This window comes from Rhineura floridana, chromosome 16, assembly GCF_030035675.1.
Source record: "Rhineura floridana isolate rRhiFlo1 chromosome 16, rRhiFlo1.hap2, whole genome shotgun sequence".
In the NCBI taxonomy this organism is placed as follows: domain Eukaryota; kingdom Metazoa; phylum Chordata; class Lepidosauria; order Squamata; family Rhineuridae; genus Rhineura; species Rhineura floridana.
Window position 1 is genome coordinate 36,494,217 of NC_084495.1, and position 15,715 is coordinate 36,509,931.

The 15,715-nt window shown below is 41.0% G+C and overlaps 1 protein-coding gene across 5 annotated transcripts in view; it reads right to left on the minus strand.

Moving 5' to 3' along the window:
• Positions 1-423: 423 nt before the first annotated feature.
• The window catches only part of MBNL3 (muscleblind like splicing regulator 3), a 119,909-nt gene continuing 104,617 nt past the window's right edge, over positions 424-15,715 (minus strand). For all 5 annotated transcript variants that reach the window (XM_061598212.1, XM_061598215.1, XM_061598217.1 and 2 more), the window contains 2 exons: positions 14,754-14,827; positions 424-12,632 (listed from right to left, as the gene is read on the minus strand). In XM_061598212.1, coding sequence (XP_061454196.1) covers positions 14,771-14,827 — 57 coding nt within the window. In that variant the 3' untranslated portion in view covers positions 424-12,632; positions 14,754-14,770. The remainder of the gene's footprint in view (positions 12,633-14,753; positions 14,828-15,715) is intronic.

A 15,715-nucleotide genomic window follows, 5' to 3' on the forward strand; every position in this document is an offset into this window, starting at 1 on the left:
TCCTGAAAAGACAAAGGTGTCATGTGTCCGGAGTTCTCATGTCTAGGAGGTGGGGAGACAACCTGCTTTGGATGGGGTTGCACTCCCCTGGAAGGAGTAGGTCTGCAGCCTGGGGATATTCCTGGATCCAATACTGTGGATATTTTAGCATTAAAAGTTGCATAAGATAAGCTACTTACATAGCATAAGGAAAGTTGTGATATTCTTACTTAAAAATACAAATTCCTTTCATATATTAATGATTTCCATTTGACAACCCTCAAAGGGTGCACCAGTTGCAGGTTCCAACTTCCTGAAGGTACCCCTGCCCACCCACCTGAAACGTCTTCCACCTTATGCACTATGGATTTAGAAGATGGATTTTAAATATAATTTCTTCATATCCCAGAACCTTTCCAAGGTTGCAACTAACCAACCAGAGACTCAAAAAGTAAACTCCTATTTATTAAATGTGTTGATATGGGTTCATAAAAAACATAAAGAGAGTTTTATACACTTTATTAAAAGATCCAAAAAAAATTAAACAATAACAATATAGAAGTAACATAGTAAAATGAGTTGCATTATGCACATTTCTAGAAAGCACAAACAAGCACTAGGCCAATATAAATGTGGCAAAAAGGAAAAGATATTCAAAGCATACACCCTGTCGATAGCAGCTGAGGGGGCGACCTGTGGCCGGCATGCTACAGATATATTGGAATAATCCAAATCTGTATCACAATGGAATTATGAACCTAAATTCCAGGTCAGGAAGCAAGTTACATGGGTTTCCATAAAGCTTCCATTTAAGTGCATGTGAGATTGTGGCCAATACCAGCACCTGCTAGTTTGAACTGTGTATATGCCTCCCATGGAAACCTAAGGAAGGAAAACCCATAAATGCACAGACCTCAAGACAGCGGGCAGTAGGACATTTTAAAATTTCATGGTACTGTGACTACACTTGAAAGATTAAATCAATTTCTGTAATATATTCCCTGTCTGTATAATCTGTTAAAATGTCTGAATTACCTTATGTTATATGAATCACATCAATGTTGAACTATTATCACAACATTTAAGTGAATATTTATTTATGCTGCCTACTGTATCACCTATTTTGTGGGAAATTCCTAATAAAATACAGTTAAAGATGTCTGAATTATCTCTTTTACATAATCTCCAGTAATATTTAAGTAGTGTTTGAATACTGACTTTAATTTTTTTTTTAAAGGGAACATGCTCTTCTGGATTTTAAATTTTCATTAACTGGCGTTCAAACGGAAATAAGATAGGACAGAATGCAAATATTGTAAATATTTGGTTTGGAACCAGAACCCCATGTTTCTCTTGTGTGAAAGTCTGAATCAAGAATTTGAAGTTGGCCAAAGTCTGAGAGGTTTTTCTTCTTTATGGATTTCTGCTGTTGTCAAAGAATTATTTTGTAGCATAATTCAAATTTTAATCTGAAAAGTCAAGGGATTTTGTTCCTGAAAATCTGATTTGGAGTTAAAACAACACAACCCCCCAATTCTCAACTTTCTAAAAAACAAAAAACATCAATATTTTAATCTCCTAGTTCTGAATTTTAGGATTTATTTATTTGTTTATTAGATTTATATCCTGCCCTTCCTCCCAGTAGGAGCCCAGGGTGGCATTTAAATTGGCTTCTGAATTTTGGCAAATTTTTCTCTCTCTAGATAAGCAATTCTCAGGTTGCCTACCTGGTACCTCTTGAAGTTTGTGAATTTAAAGGTGATGAATTTGAAGATACATTCCCCCTTCTCCCCCCAGCCATCTCCCATCCTTCGATTAACGGCCATGTCATTCCCTCAGCTGCTAGGATACAAGAGCCATGGCAACAAAAATCATTTGGCTTCCACCACTATCAAATAGCATCTGTGTACAGTAATAAAGATCTGGAACCTTGTAATTCTGTGTCAGGTAATTTCCCTCTGTTGTGTGTTTGGAAAAGACCGCTTGGTTTTCATCATTTCAATTGTGTTGTTGGCTGGTTGTTGTTTTGTTTCTGTTCTTGCATGCTTTGGCTGCCTACTCTTGGGAGGCATGTACCTTTCTGATTGTAGAAAATACGGCTGTGAAGGTCACCAGCAAAGGCTTTATTTTGGGTGCTTGTCATGACGCCCGGAGCTGCAATCTTTCACCATCCCTATCCTGAAATACTGTCTCCTCTAGTTCAGTTTTAGGGGACTTCTGCCCCTCACCCAACACAACAGAGAGCAACTTTTAAAAGGCTTGCCTCAGACTGGCTTTTTATCAATATGGCTCTTAAGGCCTTTGTGTTGCTTTGCATGTGACACATGGTGCATGAGAACTGACGTGCCTTCCTCATAGGGAGATGCCATTATCTTGATAATTGGGATTTTTCTTTCTCTGAGAAGATCTGAGAAGTGCAAGTACCCTCTTCTCATGAGACCTCACTGACTGGCTCGTTCTCTTTCCACCCATCTTAATCACATGCAAAGGAACTTAACCTTGTCTCTTCCGGATAGCCAGAAGCACACGCCACGCTGATGATGAGCTGGTGACATCTTCAGACTGAAGTTGGTACGAAATTTACTTGCATCTAATCAGCCTGCAGTTCCATCTGATGCTCCTCTGAGCTCTGTTTGTCATGTTGGAGACAACTAAGCATTAAGCTACTTGCAACATTTAAGCGAACTGGGCTGTTCCGGCTCATGTATAAATTGGAGCTGTGATGAGATATGTGCTGAAAGTGCTTTGGGCTGTGGGATTCTCAGATTTGTCACCCTGAGCGTCTCTTCCAAAATGGGCAGGGTGGGTTTGACTGGTGTTGGGTCTGTCTTGGAACTGGGGCTCCTAGCGGTGAGGCTATGGTCCTAGTACCTGTGCCTCCAGTCCTGTTTCCATTGCAAGTCTGGTAGATGGAGCTCTGTCCTTCACGGTGGGCATCTAGGCTGCAGTACTAGCCTGGCTGAGTGTTCTGTCAGCTGACCCCTATGAGGCCAATGCCTGTCTATCAGGTTCTATAAAGCCTTAGTCTTCAGCTTGCTCCCCAGTCTAAGTGACTTGTTCCTGGTTAAGGACGGAGCCTCACACATGATGTGAGGGAAGCCTGCTTCTCCTGGCAAACTGCCCGCACCTCCTGATTTGATAGCAGGAAGGCAGGCTCCCCTCTAGCATGAAGGAAATGAAGGCCTTGTTTACATATCACCCCCTTCAAAGATATGGCTTTGTGAACAGCATTGCCCCAAATTTGGTGGCTCTTACTCTGTTTACTACAGCTGGCACTACTTCTTGCTTGCATTTAATATCCTGCCTGTCTACCAGACTCCCATTGGCTGAAGTATGTGCACACAGACAGGCAACTGCCAAGAGAACCCAAGTGAAAAACTGGCCCCCTCAAGTACTTGCCCATGTGGAGAGGGGAGTTTTACCGCACAAGAACCACTAGTTAGGAATCAAGGGAAGAACGGGGGAAAGGTAGAATTCTCCACATTGCATGTGTGGATGCCATGCAGTTCTCCACATTGTTGTATATCATTCTCAGGTGACCTCTTGGAAACTGGTTACTCAAATTTGCCTCAAGTCACTGTGAAACAGATCCCTACAGGCCTGAAAAATTATAGACCACATTCCCCAAGATTCCTAATGCAGGTTGACAGGTGGTCCTTTAACCTTCTCAGTTTTTCTCTTCCCAGCCTGTACTTCGAATCTCTGAAGCGGTACAAGCAAAGCTATCTGGGAGTAGGATTGGGGGGCGGGGGGCGGGTTCAGCATCAGATCCGATGCACGTAAAACACCAGGTACGTCCAGATGTTTGCTTGAACATGTGGACACTGTATCTGTGGGTGGGTTGCTAGGAGCATGAACACAAGCCCCACTCCCAACATCCTTGCACCCAGATCAGTCTGGAACTTTCCCCACAAATGCCTGAACATGCCTACTGTTGCTGAATTCATGGAGACCCTCCACACAAATATTTGTAACACATGCAGAAGTCCCAATATAGCCAGGAGGCGGGGGGGGAATGGACTTTCTTATTGATACAGAGAGTTAATGAGTGAGAGGGAAAAGCATGAGGAGAAGAGATGAGAGAGGTCCAGCCATGGCTATTAGCCACTGCGGCTCTGTTAGTCAGTGTGCCATGGAGCACCAGCCACAGCTAATGAGGGAAGGGGCCCATCCAGTCTACGTCCTCCTTGTGGAGAGGATGTTAGCTAGGCCTCTGGTCTGATTCAGCAGGGCTCATGTGCTTATACCCCGTTTCGATCGGTAACCAACCATTTAAAACCTTTGCTGGTGACCTTACTTTTAAATTACATTAAGTGTTGTTTCCCATAGTTTTGTTTGTCCTTTTTTTTTTTTCTGAACTGCAGGTTGAAAGTGAGCCAGCATCAGTCCGCTGTATTGTAAGCTATATGGCAAACTACGAAGCTTGTACAATAGCAGAGCAACATCACGCGTTCAGATAAGTTTTATAGCAAAAAATCTCTTCCTTTTCAAAGCCTTAGTAATCTCTTTTACAAACTTTTCCTTGTATTATTACAGACTTTTTTTTTTAATATATTCAAAATAAGTTCCAAGGATTTCTTTCGTGGACTATGTACATAAGTGCAAAAAAGATGTGTCTTACACATTCCTACACCAATTGAATCAGTTTGACTGCAGCATATTGGTTTCTTCAACACTGTTACAGGGTTGTTCCACAATATTTTTTTTCTTACTTACAGGTTGTTTCTTTTCCCCCCACCCTTTTTTTGCTATTATAAATTATATATATATTGCCCTAGTCATGATTTTGACATAATCACATAAAGGCTCCCAATTGTAAAAATGCAGTGTTTTTTTTTGCAGTGTAAAAATACTATTTAGTTATGAATTTACTAGTGTTGAAACAAATAGCAGTAACAACAACAAGAAGATTGTACAGTTCAGAACTGGATTAATTTCCTGCATTCAAAAACAAAACAAAACCCACTGATGAATGGCTGTATGACTTTACTGGCTACACAACTCTGATTCTGGGCATTCAACCCAATCTTTTTTCCTTGTGAAATTCTAAAGAGGAATAAAAATCTTAGGCACAGTGCAAAAATCTAAGCAGATACTAGCTGCAATGAGTCCCACTGAACGCAGCAACAATGGGCCATTGGTGTCGCTGACTTTTGCTGAATTGTGACTCTAAGTGCAATTTTATTTTGATTGTTGCAAAACTGAACACTCTACCAATTGTTGATCAAATTCTGAATCAAATTTCTTACATTTGTTTCAGCTCTAGAGTATACAGGAATGAAACAAAGGCCCAGCTGTGCTGTGGCAGCCTTTACTAGGAGAAAAATATTGTGGAATAACCCGAACTCACACAACAATTTCTACAAGCTATAAAACCTGACTCTAAATCCATGTGTTGTAAACTTTTTGACTGAAAAAGTGACATGAAAGACACAGATCCAGCGTTCACATGGGACTTTGGGATTTTAAAAATATTCAGTCTTATCTTTCTCTGACAGTATCGAACTGTACCTTAGACGAACCCATACTGTTACACATTTCTTTTTTTTAAAATTTACATGTGAAAATTTCACAAATAATGTATACAAAGGTAGCCATGTTGTAGTTTTGTTGCCATAGCAACAACAACTTAATATAATTAGTTAACAATGAATCTATCATTGTAGGAGTTACATACAAAGTTAATCTTTTTGTTTGTTCTCAAACTGTAAACTATACAAACTAGTTATGGACTGTATTTTTTTCTCTATATCTTGACATGCGCTTCAGTGTTGTTTTAGAAGATAACTAAATGAGTTGAATACATGATTTAAAAATCTTAAAACATTCTCTAACTCTCCTTCAAAAATTAAATTCATTAGTTACTAAAGATATATATAATATATATATATATATATAAAAGCAATAATGAAAAAAATCCTTTAAAACTAACAACAAAAGTAATGGAAAATAATGCAACATGAATTAACCTGTTGTAGCCTAGTAACAATTTTTTTAAACTCTATTTACAATTATTTTAGGCTATCAACTAATAGTTTCTTTTTCTTTAAAAAAGTTATTACAGTCTTTAACATACAATATATTCTAAGGCCTTAATCAGGCACATGGTAAAAATCAGATCATTAGCATCAAAATCCTTTCAGGAGGAAGAGGAAATTAGTTTTTCCTCATAAAGTTTCACTTTTTTCCCAATTTTATGGATGTGAAATGTATTAGGGATTAAAAAAAGGACTCCAGCTTCTGAACCTACTCTGTGAACTAAAGTGTCCTAGAGATAGCTACTGTATTAACTAATATGCAAAGTTGAGAATGAAATCGGAGGAGGTCAGAGCAATCTCCTTACCGGATTTGATGTACCTACAACATTCAATCTATGCCATTCAGTTTTTGTAGCCAGTGAGGGCATTAAAAGGGTCATTTTTACTGGGCCAATAACTAGATGAAGAGGGCTGCAATCCTAAACACACTTACTAGGGTGTAAGTTCCATTGAACAGGGTGAGATTTATTCTGAGTAAACATGCACAGGATTGCACTGCAAAGCCATTATTCATGGAGTTGTAACTCCCTTACATGTCCCCTTAAAGTAAATGGTTGGTGTGCAAACGCACTGGTGGCTGAACTGCACTCAACAGCAACCCCTCTGAGGCCTGGTTCTCAGTAAGCGTCCCCCCCCCCAGCCATATGTTGACTCCCACATATTTCCTCCTGTGCTCAAAAATATGCAGAGATATCATCTGCCTGAGGATGCAATCCTAGGCATGCTTTCCTCAGGACATGCCCTGTTGAATACAATGCCACTTACTTTCCAAGTAGGCATGCACAGGACTGAGCTGTGAATCAGTGATGCAAGTGGCTGACTTCCTGATGGATCTGCAAGCTTCCTGAGTCACGAAAGCAACATCAGTCTTACAACTCACAGATCTGTTACTGAGCCTGCTGTGTCTAGGATCCAAAAGAGTGGTAGGCTATTTGTGTGTGGCAAAAGGAAGATTAGGACCCTTTTCTGAGGCAACGGCCCCCTCCCCCGTTTCAAAACTGAGTTTCAAAGCAGATTGGTGACATGGCACAAGGAGGGTGTTCAAAGGAAAATAATTTCTAAAAACCCTATAGCATGCACCCAAAGTAGCCCTTCAGATCCCAGTCTGTGCATGCTTTCACTTTCTCAGACAAGATGCCTTGTGCAAGGACACATGTGCAGATCTGAAAATGCAACAGCAGGAGTCCTTAAGCAACACTGGCCAGTATGAGTTTCTGTTGCTTTGCCAAGGGTGGATCCAGCCATCCAGCCATCCAGCCAAGGGAATCCACAAACAAACACTCCAATTGCAACACATCATACAGGACAGATTTCATTACAGAGTTTGGGAGTGTTCAGAAGTGGGGGTGGGTGGGTAGGCTGGTGGGAAGGGGCGGGCTGGGGATGAGGGCAACAATTTTATATAATATTGCAAATGCAAAAATGACATTAAAAAAACCAACCCAAACCCTAACTATCTCATATTAAAAATGAACAAAAATATGATACATGGCTGATTATGAAAAATCACGTTCCAATCCATAAGAATGCTGTACTTAAAAAAAAAAAAGGAAACAATTTTAAGAATCCCATTGTACTTTAAATCCCTCTTTCATTGTTTTGCAGATGTATGTTAACAGTTTAGTAACAGTTTTTAAAGATTTTTTTCTAAAACGTCTTTTCATGAAACAGCTAACAATCCTTTTCCCCCCTCAAAAATGATCTATCGGCTTTTTCATTTTCCCTCTGCAATGACCCGTTTTACTCAAGTTTCAGAATTTCTTGCATATTGTTTGCATAAGGCTGAGAGGAAATGGGCACACAGACACCAAAAGAAAGAGAGCGACAGAGCATGCGCACAGCTGTGCAAGAGGATGAACTTTGGATAAATTAAAAAAAAAAGTATAGGTTTGTCGAACTACATAAAAAGTTGCTGAAATTATACAGATTCGAACAAACTTAACATACATCTCTGTAGTCAAATAAAAGATGAATTCTCTTGTGTTTGTGACATATCATTTAGAGTCACCAAGTAGCTCAGTGACTATAGTAAAAAGAATGCACCTATTCTGGATTTTATAGTCTGTCGACTGCGTTTTCTTTCTTTCTTGAATAAAGAAGTCATTGCACAACAAGCTTTAAATAGTGCTACCCTCACAATGGCATTTTTAACACTCTCCCTTTGTGTTGAATTTGGTGGTATTCCCAGTGCTTTAAAAGCTTTGCTTCTCCCCCCCGCCCCACCCCCCGCTTTTCTTTCAACAAACACTAACTCTAGTATTGTAAAAAAATTGTTGTGGCACCTAAAAGAACAGTCTACCCCAGCCTTTCCCAACCGGTGTGCCTCCAGATGTTGTTGGACCACAACTCCCATCAGCCTCAGCCACTGGCAATGGTAGCTGAGGCTGATGGGAGTTGTGGTCCAACAACATCTGGAGGCACACTGGTTGGGAAAGGCTGGTCTACCCTGAAGAGCTATCACTAGATCTCCATCTTAGAAAGATTACCTGTGTGTTCATCTGTGCATGCGTTAAGTTTATGTCTGGGATGTTCCAAGGGTGCAAAGATCCAGGTGCCCAGTGGCTACTGATGCCTTGTGCCTGGGGAGTGGACACCTGGTTTGCTGTGGTAGCCAGCAGGCTCTCTGGCTCCTACGTTTTGCAAAGAAAATGTTGTGCCTGTGGCGTGTTACCTTTTCAGTGCTTTAAAACTGTGACGTGAATGCTATGGAAACATTTTAGGTTTACATTCTATACATATCTATGCAAGATACTTTTTTAAAAAAGTATCATTCAAAGAAAAAAACAGGAGCGGGTTACATCAAAGTGGCGAGATTATTACATAAAAATCCATTTATAGCACTGAAAACAAATGCTCAACCTCTTTCCAAACCATAACGTCACTAACACAAGCATAAGCATATGTGTGTGTGCACCCTTCCTGACTAGAGCAGATCAGGTATGTTCTCTATTGAGGCACTGCCACAGGTTGTGCAAAACCCATCATATTTTTTAAAATATACAAATATTTTCATATCCAGGAAGTAAAATCTCCTTTTTCCCACTAACAATGTTACAAAGCTGGGAAACAGAAAGTTAGCAATGAACAACATGTTGGCCAGTTATACTGTTTGTATGGCCCTGTTTTTAGGCAGACAGGAATCTTGAAAATTTACTGGGAATATGCAAAAATATATTAAATAATGTTATTCTATGAGAAGAAATATGTACAGTTTTCCACCTCTCCCTGTCAGGGTGTTTAAAGACCATGGGAAGTAGCACCAAAATGAGCTTCTGTACTTGTTCAAAGACCGATTTCCGATCAGATTAGAATATATTTTTTTGCAGATATAGTCTGATTTTATGGGGTTCAACCTTTGATGAGGAATCTCAGTCATGGATGGTAATGAAACAAATCAGGAATTTCATTCTTTTTGAGATTTTGGGGAAAAAAAGTATTTCACAGAAAACTACAGGAAAATTCCTGGAGGCCCCTGGAGTTTGAATCTGGAATTCTTACTCAGTTTGGCAAATCTGTTTCTCTGCCAGAAGAGGGTTCTTCTGGTTTGCAGGCTTCAGGTGGGTTTTGCAATGGAATCTCCAGGTATTCTAGCTTATTGAAATTCTGACAAACCTGTGAGATCCCAAATCCTATTTTTCAGGGAATTTCCCCGCCTCCACATGTACAAGAAGAAAACTCTGCTGCTGTTAAAGGAAGTCTTTAAATCCACAGAACAAAAGTCACCAATTCTAAAGGAAGAAGTTGATCTGGATTTGGAACAAATTAGAACCCAAGGTGGGTTCTGATCTGACCACCTACAATGAATGCACAAGTTAGAAATCAACTGATTGGTCACCTCATGACCTTCCATTCCATTGAAGATCGAGCTGTCTTGGTCAAAAGTAAACTACTTGGGGGATATTCCTTAATTGATTATTTTTTCTTGACCAGAAATTTTGGTGGAAGGCCTCTGTTAGTTTTGGGTCTTCATTAATACCCTCTTAATTCCATTTTTAAAACATGACGCCAATAAGATATTTGCTCAGGAATCCTCAGATGCTGATATTTCTACAGACAGCTTTGCTTTAGGTCTTCTCCTTGATATTTGTGTGCTTGTTTTTACATGCCAATCACATTTACCTGTCTTTTGTCTTCCAGTTGGAGAAAGGTGCAGCTTTCTGTTCTTCCAAAGATTTTGACATGGCGTGGTAGGGAGGGTTCTTAAGGCTACTCACGAAAAGCAACACCAGCATGGAGCTAGGTGTTTAGGAGAACAGAGCACAAGGTACTCCCATATTGCTTAAAATGTCACTCTCATAATGACAGACAATACGTTAGGGATGCAATGGAAATGGACCATCTATGTATTGGGACATTGAGATTTTTTCTTGACGCTGAGGCTATGTCTATCATTTTATGCTACTGGTCATTTAGTATTACGCTTCTCACCTTCCAACAAGGGTTATAAATATAAATCTTTCCCAATCTGCATTTGTATTGGAAATTTTAAGATGCTTTTTGGTTTCCCTGCTTGTTGTTTGTTGCCCTGGGCTCCTTTTTGGAGGAAAGGTGGGGTAGGAAGTATTAATAAATATATAATAGTATCCCCAAACTACAGCCCTGGAATTCTGACTGGAATACAACTCTTCTCTGTACTTTCTGGTATTCATGGCTGTAATAGCAATTACTTAAGGCAGCCATTCTTAATCTTTGTTGCATTCTGGACCACTACTGCGGCTTGTTTCCTCTGTGGATCGTCATGTTATCTTACATTGTGGTGGTCACCTTGCATGGATGGCCCTTTGACAGATCATCAGACAGGAATAGCTGGATGCTTACCTTGCTATCCAGCAAGGCTTTTTCTTTCTCCTGTCTACTTTTGCTGTGCAGCTGGAGTGGATGGTAGAAGGCCCTATGCTTTATTAATTCATTCAATTAAATTTATGCATTTAAAAAAATTTCAAAGCGGACATTTGTGACTGTTTACTCCAAAAAGAAAAAGGCTTTCAGAATATACCTTAAATCACTTCTGTCATGGGCTCACTCAAGACACACACCATGCAGGCCAATGAGTTGAGGGACTGACTGACCTCACTGATGCACAGTGTTCTTCATCAAGCAGAGGCCAAAGCGGCTGAATTAAAACACACAAGATCTTATACTGGCTTTCTGTGTCAGTTAATCTAGAATAACTACTGTCCCCTGCTCAATGTTAAACACACACACAGATTAGAATCTGGAGTCCACTCTTTAACCTGCATCACACTCACGTTAAGGCACAGCACTCACAAACACCTGGAACATCCATGGAAGAAATCTCTGGATGAGTTTAAACTGAACTATACTGTCGATCCCCTATCTGATTCCATTTCCAAAAAGCACTATATGGAAAGCCGTGAATAGGTTGCTCTCCAAATATTTTTTTTCTTGTTTTGCAAAGATAGTACCTAATGGAGAAGCAAGACTGCTATTTGGTGCTACTTTCCTGGGTTAAACACAGGATGTGAGGATGGGTCACTTGCATTTTAATGGTAATTCTATTTTTTTTCTGTTCTGTATCACAGTGAGGTCTGCAAATTAGCAGAATAGTTTGATCTCAATGGCAAGACAACCTCATTTTCACTAAATTGGTCATAGTTCTTGCTGTGACTTTAAAAAATCTGGGTCGCTAAAATTTCAAAAACACTGTGTACCATTTGAAGCAGAAAATGGCACTTGAATGCAGAAATCTCTTTTTTGCCTGATGCTTTCTGCCATCTGAGTGAAAATCCTCTTGGCCGTGAAGGTTTAACCCTGCTTTGACCCATTTTATTTCCCCTTCCCCGTACCGGATTGATAGCAATCCCTTTCCCATCGCTTCCAATGTTTATTTTTTTATTTATCAGAGAATCCACTAGAGATTTCAGAGGTAGAGTCTATTTTTCAGGTGAAGGTTCCTAAGAAAACACAGTCCCACACACAAACATATATTTGAACATTATTGTGTCTTGCTTTTTTAAAAGCACGTCATTCCTGTTTTCCAGTATAACATTCTTAGCTTTTCATTAAAAAAAAAGGAGATGAGAGTTGAGAAACCTGTAACAACCACAGTATCTGAAAATGTAAGACATGTGATAATGAAGAAAATGGTGTTGAGTATACTTGATAATGATGTACATCTTTTTTCTCTCCAAACAAATCAATAGGATGTAAACAAAACAGTAAGATAACACTTTGAAAACAGACAAACATTTATCCATCGACAACAGAACAATAAACCAGTAAGTCCACTGTGCAGGAGAGCACTTTCTCTTGATGGTAGTCAGGAAAAAAAATGCTTTTTTTGTTTTTTTAAAGTGTGTTAAAGTAAGATGTTATAAAAGTCTGTTATGATAGTTCTCTACCTCTATGTCTTGAATAACAGGGCGCTGTTTTGTTAATTGTTTTTCTATAGTGCTTTTTTTTTTAAAAAAAAAGTTTGACATTCCCATGGACCAGTTTTTGGTTAACATGTAGGCTGCAAAATGCTTACTGTAGATGTTGTAGAGGAGGAAAGGATGGGCATATACAGACAGAGAGCCCAGTGGCAGCTTCCCACCAGAGAGAGAAAAGTCCAGTAATTCCATGATTTCAGGTTCAGAATTTCGACATGGTTTGCTGGAAGGAGGGAGAAAGGAAATGAGTGATTAAAAAAGAGGCTTAAAAAGAACAAGCAAAAGCAAAAGCCCTGCTGGTTCAGACCAGGATGAAGGGCTGTGGCCCAGTGGAGGAACATCTGCTTTGCATGCAGAAAGTCTCTGTTCCCAAAGGGTGGGAGAGACGCCTGCTTGATACTGACCAAGGGGGCTCCATCTAGCCACCATGCAGCATTGCTCAAACCTGCCAAATGATGCAAATCTGGATTCATTTATACAGGTTGCAGAATTTAGTTTCTCTCAACACAAAATCTGGCTTGCCCTGAGCACGTACTTTTAGCACAGGAGTATACACATGCAAATGGATGCAGCTAGTTGTCCTTATTACAATGGAGGATCTTAAGGAGGGAAGGAAGAGAACAGGAACTCTGATCTAAGACTCCATGGGGCTCTGGAGCGCAAACAGAACTGCTGGGCAAGCAAGAGCTTCTGCATCTGCTACACTTTTTACACTTAAAATTTATTAAGCTATTTCCATCTCCCCTTTCCAGTGCAAAAAAGCAACTTCCACGGCATCTAACAAATAAATCGTAAAACCTAGCAAGTGTAACAGTGTGCAGTGAAACTGCTGGACAGATGCTCTAAAGACCTTTGGCCCTTAGGAGAGACAGGGACAAAGTCACCTTTAGGCCTGAGCTCCCCAGTAGAGCTCCTTTGAGTGTCAAGGTGCCCACAAAGCCTCCTTGCTCCTCCCAATTTTTATTTTTATTTTACATTGAGTCTTTTTGGGGAGGGGGGGTATTTTTGACCTTGGCTGGTGCTGGGATGGCTGGTGGGAGGGGCCAGAGGCAAACATGGGTGGAGCAACAGATGTGAATTTTCCCTCTGTACCACATTCAGACATGCCCCTCCCTATCCACCACCCAGCAAGCAAAAGGCACGATCAAAGAACCAGGAGACATTCCAGCCAGGCAAAAACGCTCCAGGAGGTTGCAAAGGAGGGCCGGTGGAGGGGGTATGGCTGAAGAGGGAGCATGGTCTGGGGAAAGCCCCGAGGGCCAGGTAGGGAGGCCCAGGGCCCACATTTGGCCTCTGGGCCTGAGGTTCCCCACCCCTGCCCTGTGATGCGTGTGTATTTTCCTGATTTGTGTGTGTGTGTGTCGTGTGTGTCTTCGTTTGGTGTTGCGTGTGTGTTTTGCTTGTTTCTGTGTGTTTGTGTCTGTTTTTCTGGGGGGGTCTGCAGTATTTGTTTTGGGTGTTTTGTCTGTCCTGGGGATGGGGGTCCTGAGCATCACCAGTTTTTCTCCTGTGAAATAGGTATTTTGTGATAATCCCAATCATTCCTGAGATTTCCAAATGTGACCCCAGGCCCAAAACGTTGGGGACCCCTGAGGTGAATGCACATCTGTTCTCCCCCCAGCTGTGGGGGCTGGTCCATTAGACTGAATGGGGCCCTGCCCCACCAACCTCCGCCTGCCTTCAGGTGGCTGTCACATATGAACCTAAGAAGAGCCTGATGGATCAGGCCAAAAAAGGGGGCCCATCTAGTCCAGCGTCCTGTTCTCACAGTGGCCAACCAGATGGCCTCAAGGGAAGCCCACAAGCAGGACCTGAGTGCAAGAGCACGCTCCCACCCGCCTGGTATTCCGAAGCATGCAGCCTTCCTCCCCTTTAGGTTCAGTTTTGGTCTTTTAGAACTCGGAGGAGGATGGGGATAAAACTAGAAGGAGCTGGCTCTGCCTGTGCTTAGCCCTGGCCCCGCCTACTGCTGGTCTCGCTGCCTTCCTCCCCACCAGTCCTACCAATGGGCACCAGCCACCACTGTTTGGGCTGCAAGCATGGCTTTCAGTACGGCCCTGAATGTGCCTGAATTAATGTGATGTGGGTCTCAGCCCCAGGGGGGAACGTGCAGATCCGCCTCCGAGTCTGCAGAAATTAATCTGGTGTGAGATCCCAGGGCATCATGGCTGAAGTGAATACATTATTCTTATCCTTAGCACGAGCATTTATTGCCCGCCCTTTAACCAGAGGTCCCAGGGTGGGTTACAACAACCTTAAAATACAGTCTTAAAAAACAATTAGAAACAACCACAATCACAAAACAGGGTGGGTCCTAAACATATACGTCGTTAGAGGAACTTACTGTTCAGTTGCTTGCTTCTACATTTGTGACACAAACATGCTGTTGTTTAGTTCATCTACTGATAACTGGGATATCTGAAAAAAAGGAGGAAAATTTCCTGTTAAAATATTCCCTTGACACTCATTCCACCAGTTCACTTCAGTGCCCAAATACACCTATAGGGCAACTCACTGAAGTGAATGATTCAAGCACCACTGGTGTGGATGGCTGAGAAACATGACTCCTAATCCCCGATAATGTCAAGGGTGATTTGGAGGATCAGATCATGCAGAAATGTTCTGCTTCTCTGGTAGCTTTCAGAAGGGTCCTAGTGCCTGTATCATCTATGTGACCACTAAATTTGGAGTGGCCACAACCCTCGACTTGCTGCATATCACTTTTATCACACGGGTTCCTAGCCATAGCTAGAGAATTAGCAACCCACATGAACTGGGGCAAGAATTAATGGACTACGGTTAATCACCCAAAAAGTATTTTTTTAAAAATAGCATAGATCCTATCCAAAGCAATGTTCTCCCATATATGTGCAACACCACAATGAGAATAAAATATAATCTGAGCATTGCTGCTTGTATCAATTTGTAGTTAAAGGCTCTGTATGGCTACTGGCACTCAGTAAGAAAAAGAGAAAAGGGCGGTATTTGGTACAGCAATTCCAAATCTGACATTTGTGATGCACTGAGTATACAGCCACACTGTCCATGTTAACGTCATGCATACAAAGACTGCATTTGCACTAAAGTCTTCCCCAGCTCATCCATTCTTTAAAAGTAATGGATTTATGCAAAGCATCCAGGAATGGTGAAGAACCAGGTGCTTTTATGGTTTCGAGTGCAGTTCTGTCTGTTTCCTTATAAGGCAAAAAAAAAAAAAGGTTGTAGTTAAATGTATTTCAGATTATTCATATTAAAAGAACATTGGATAAAACCAAAACTTCCTATTGATACAATATATTAATGGCC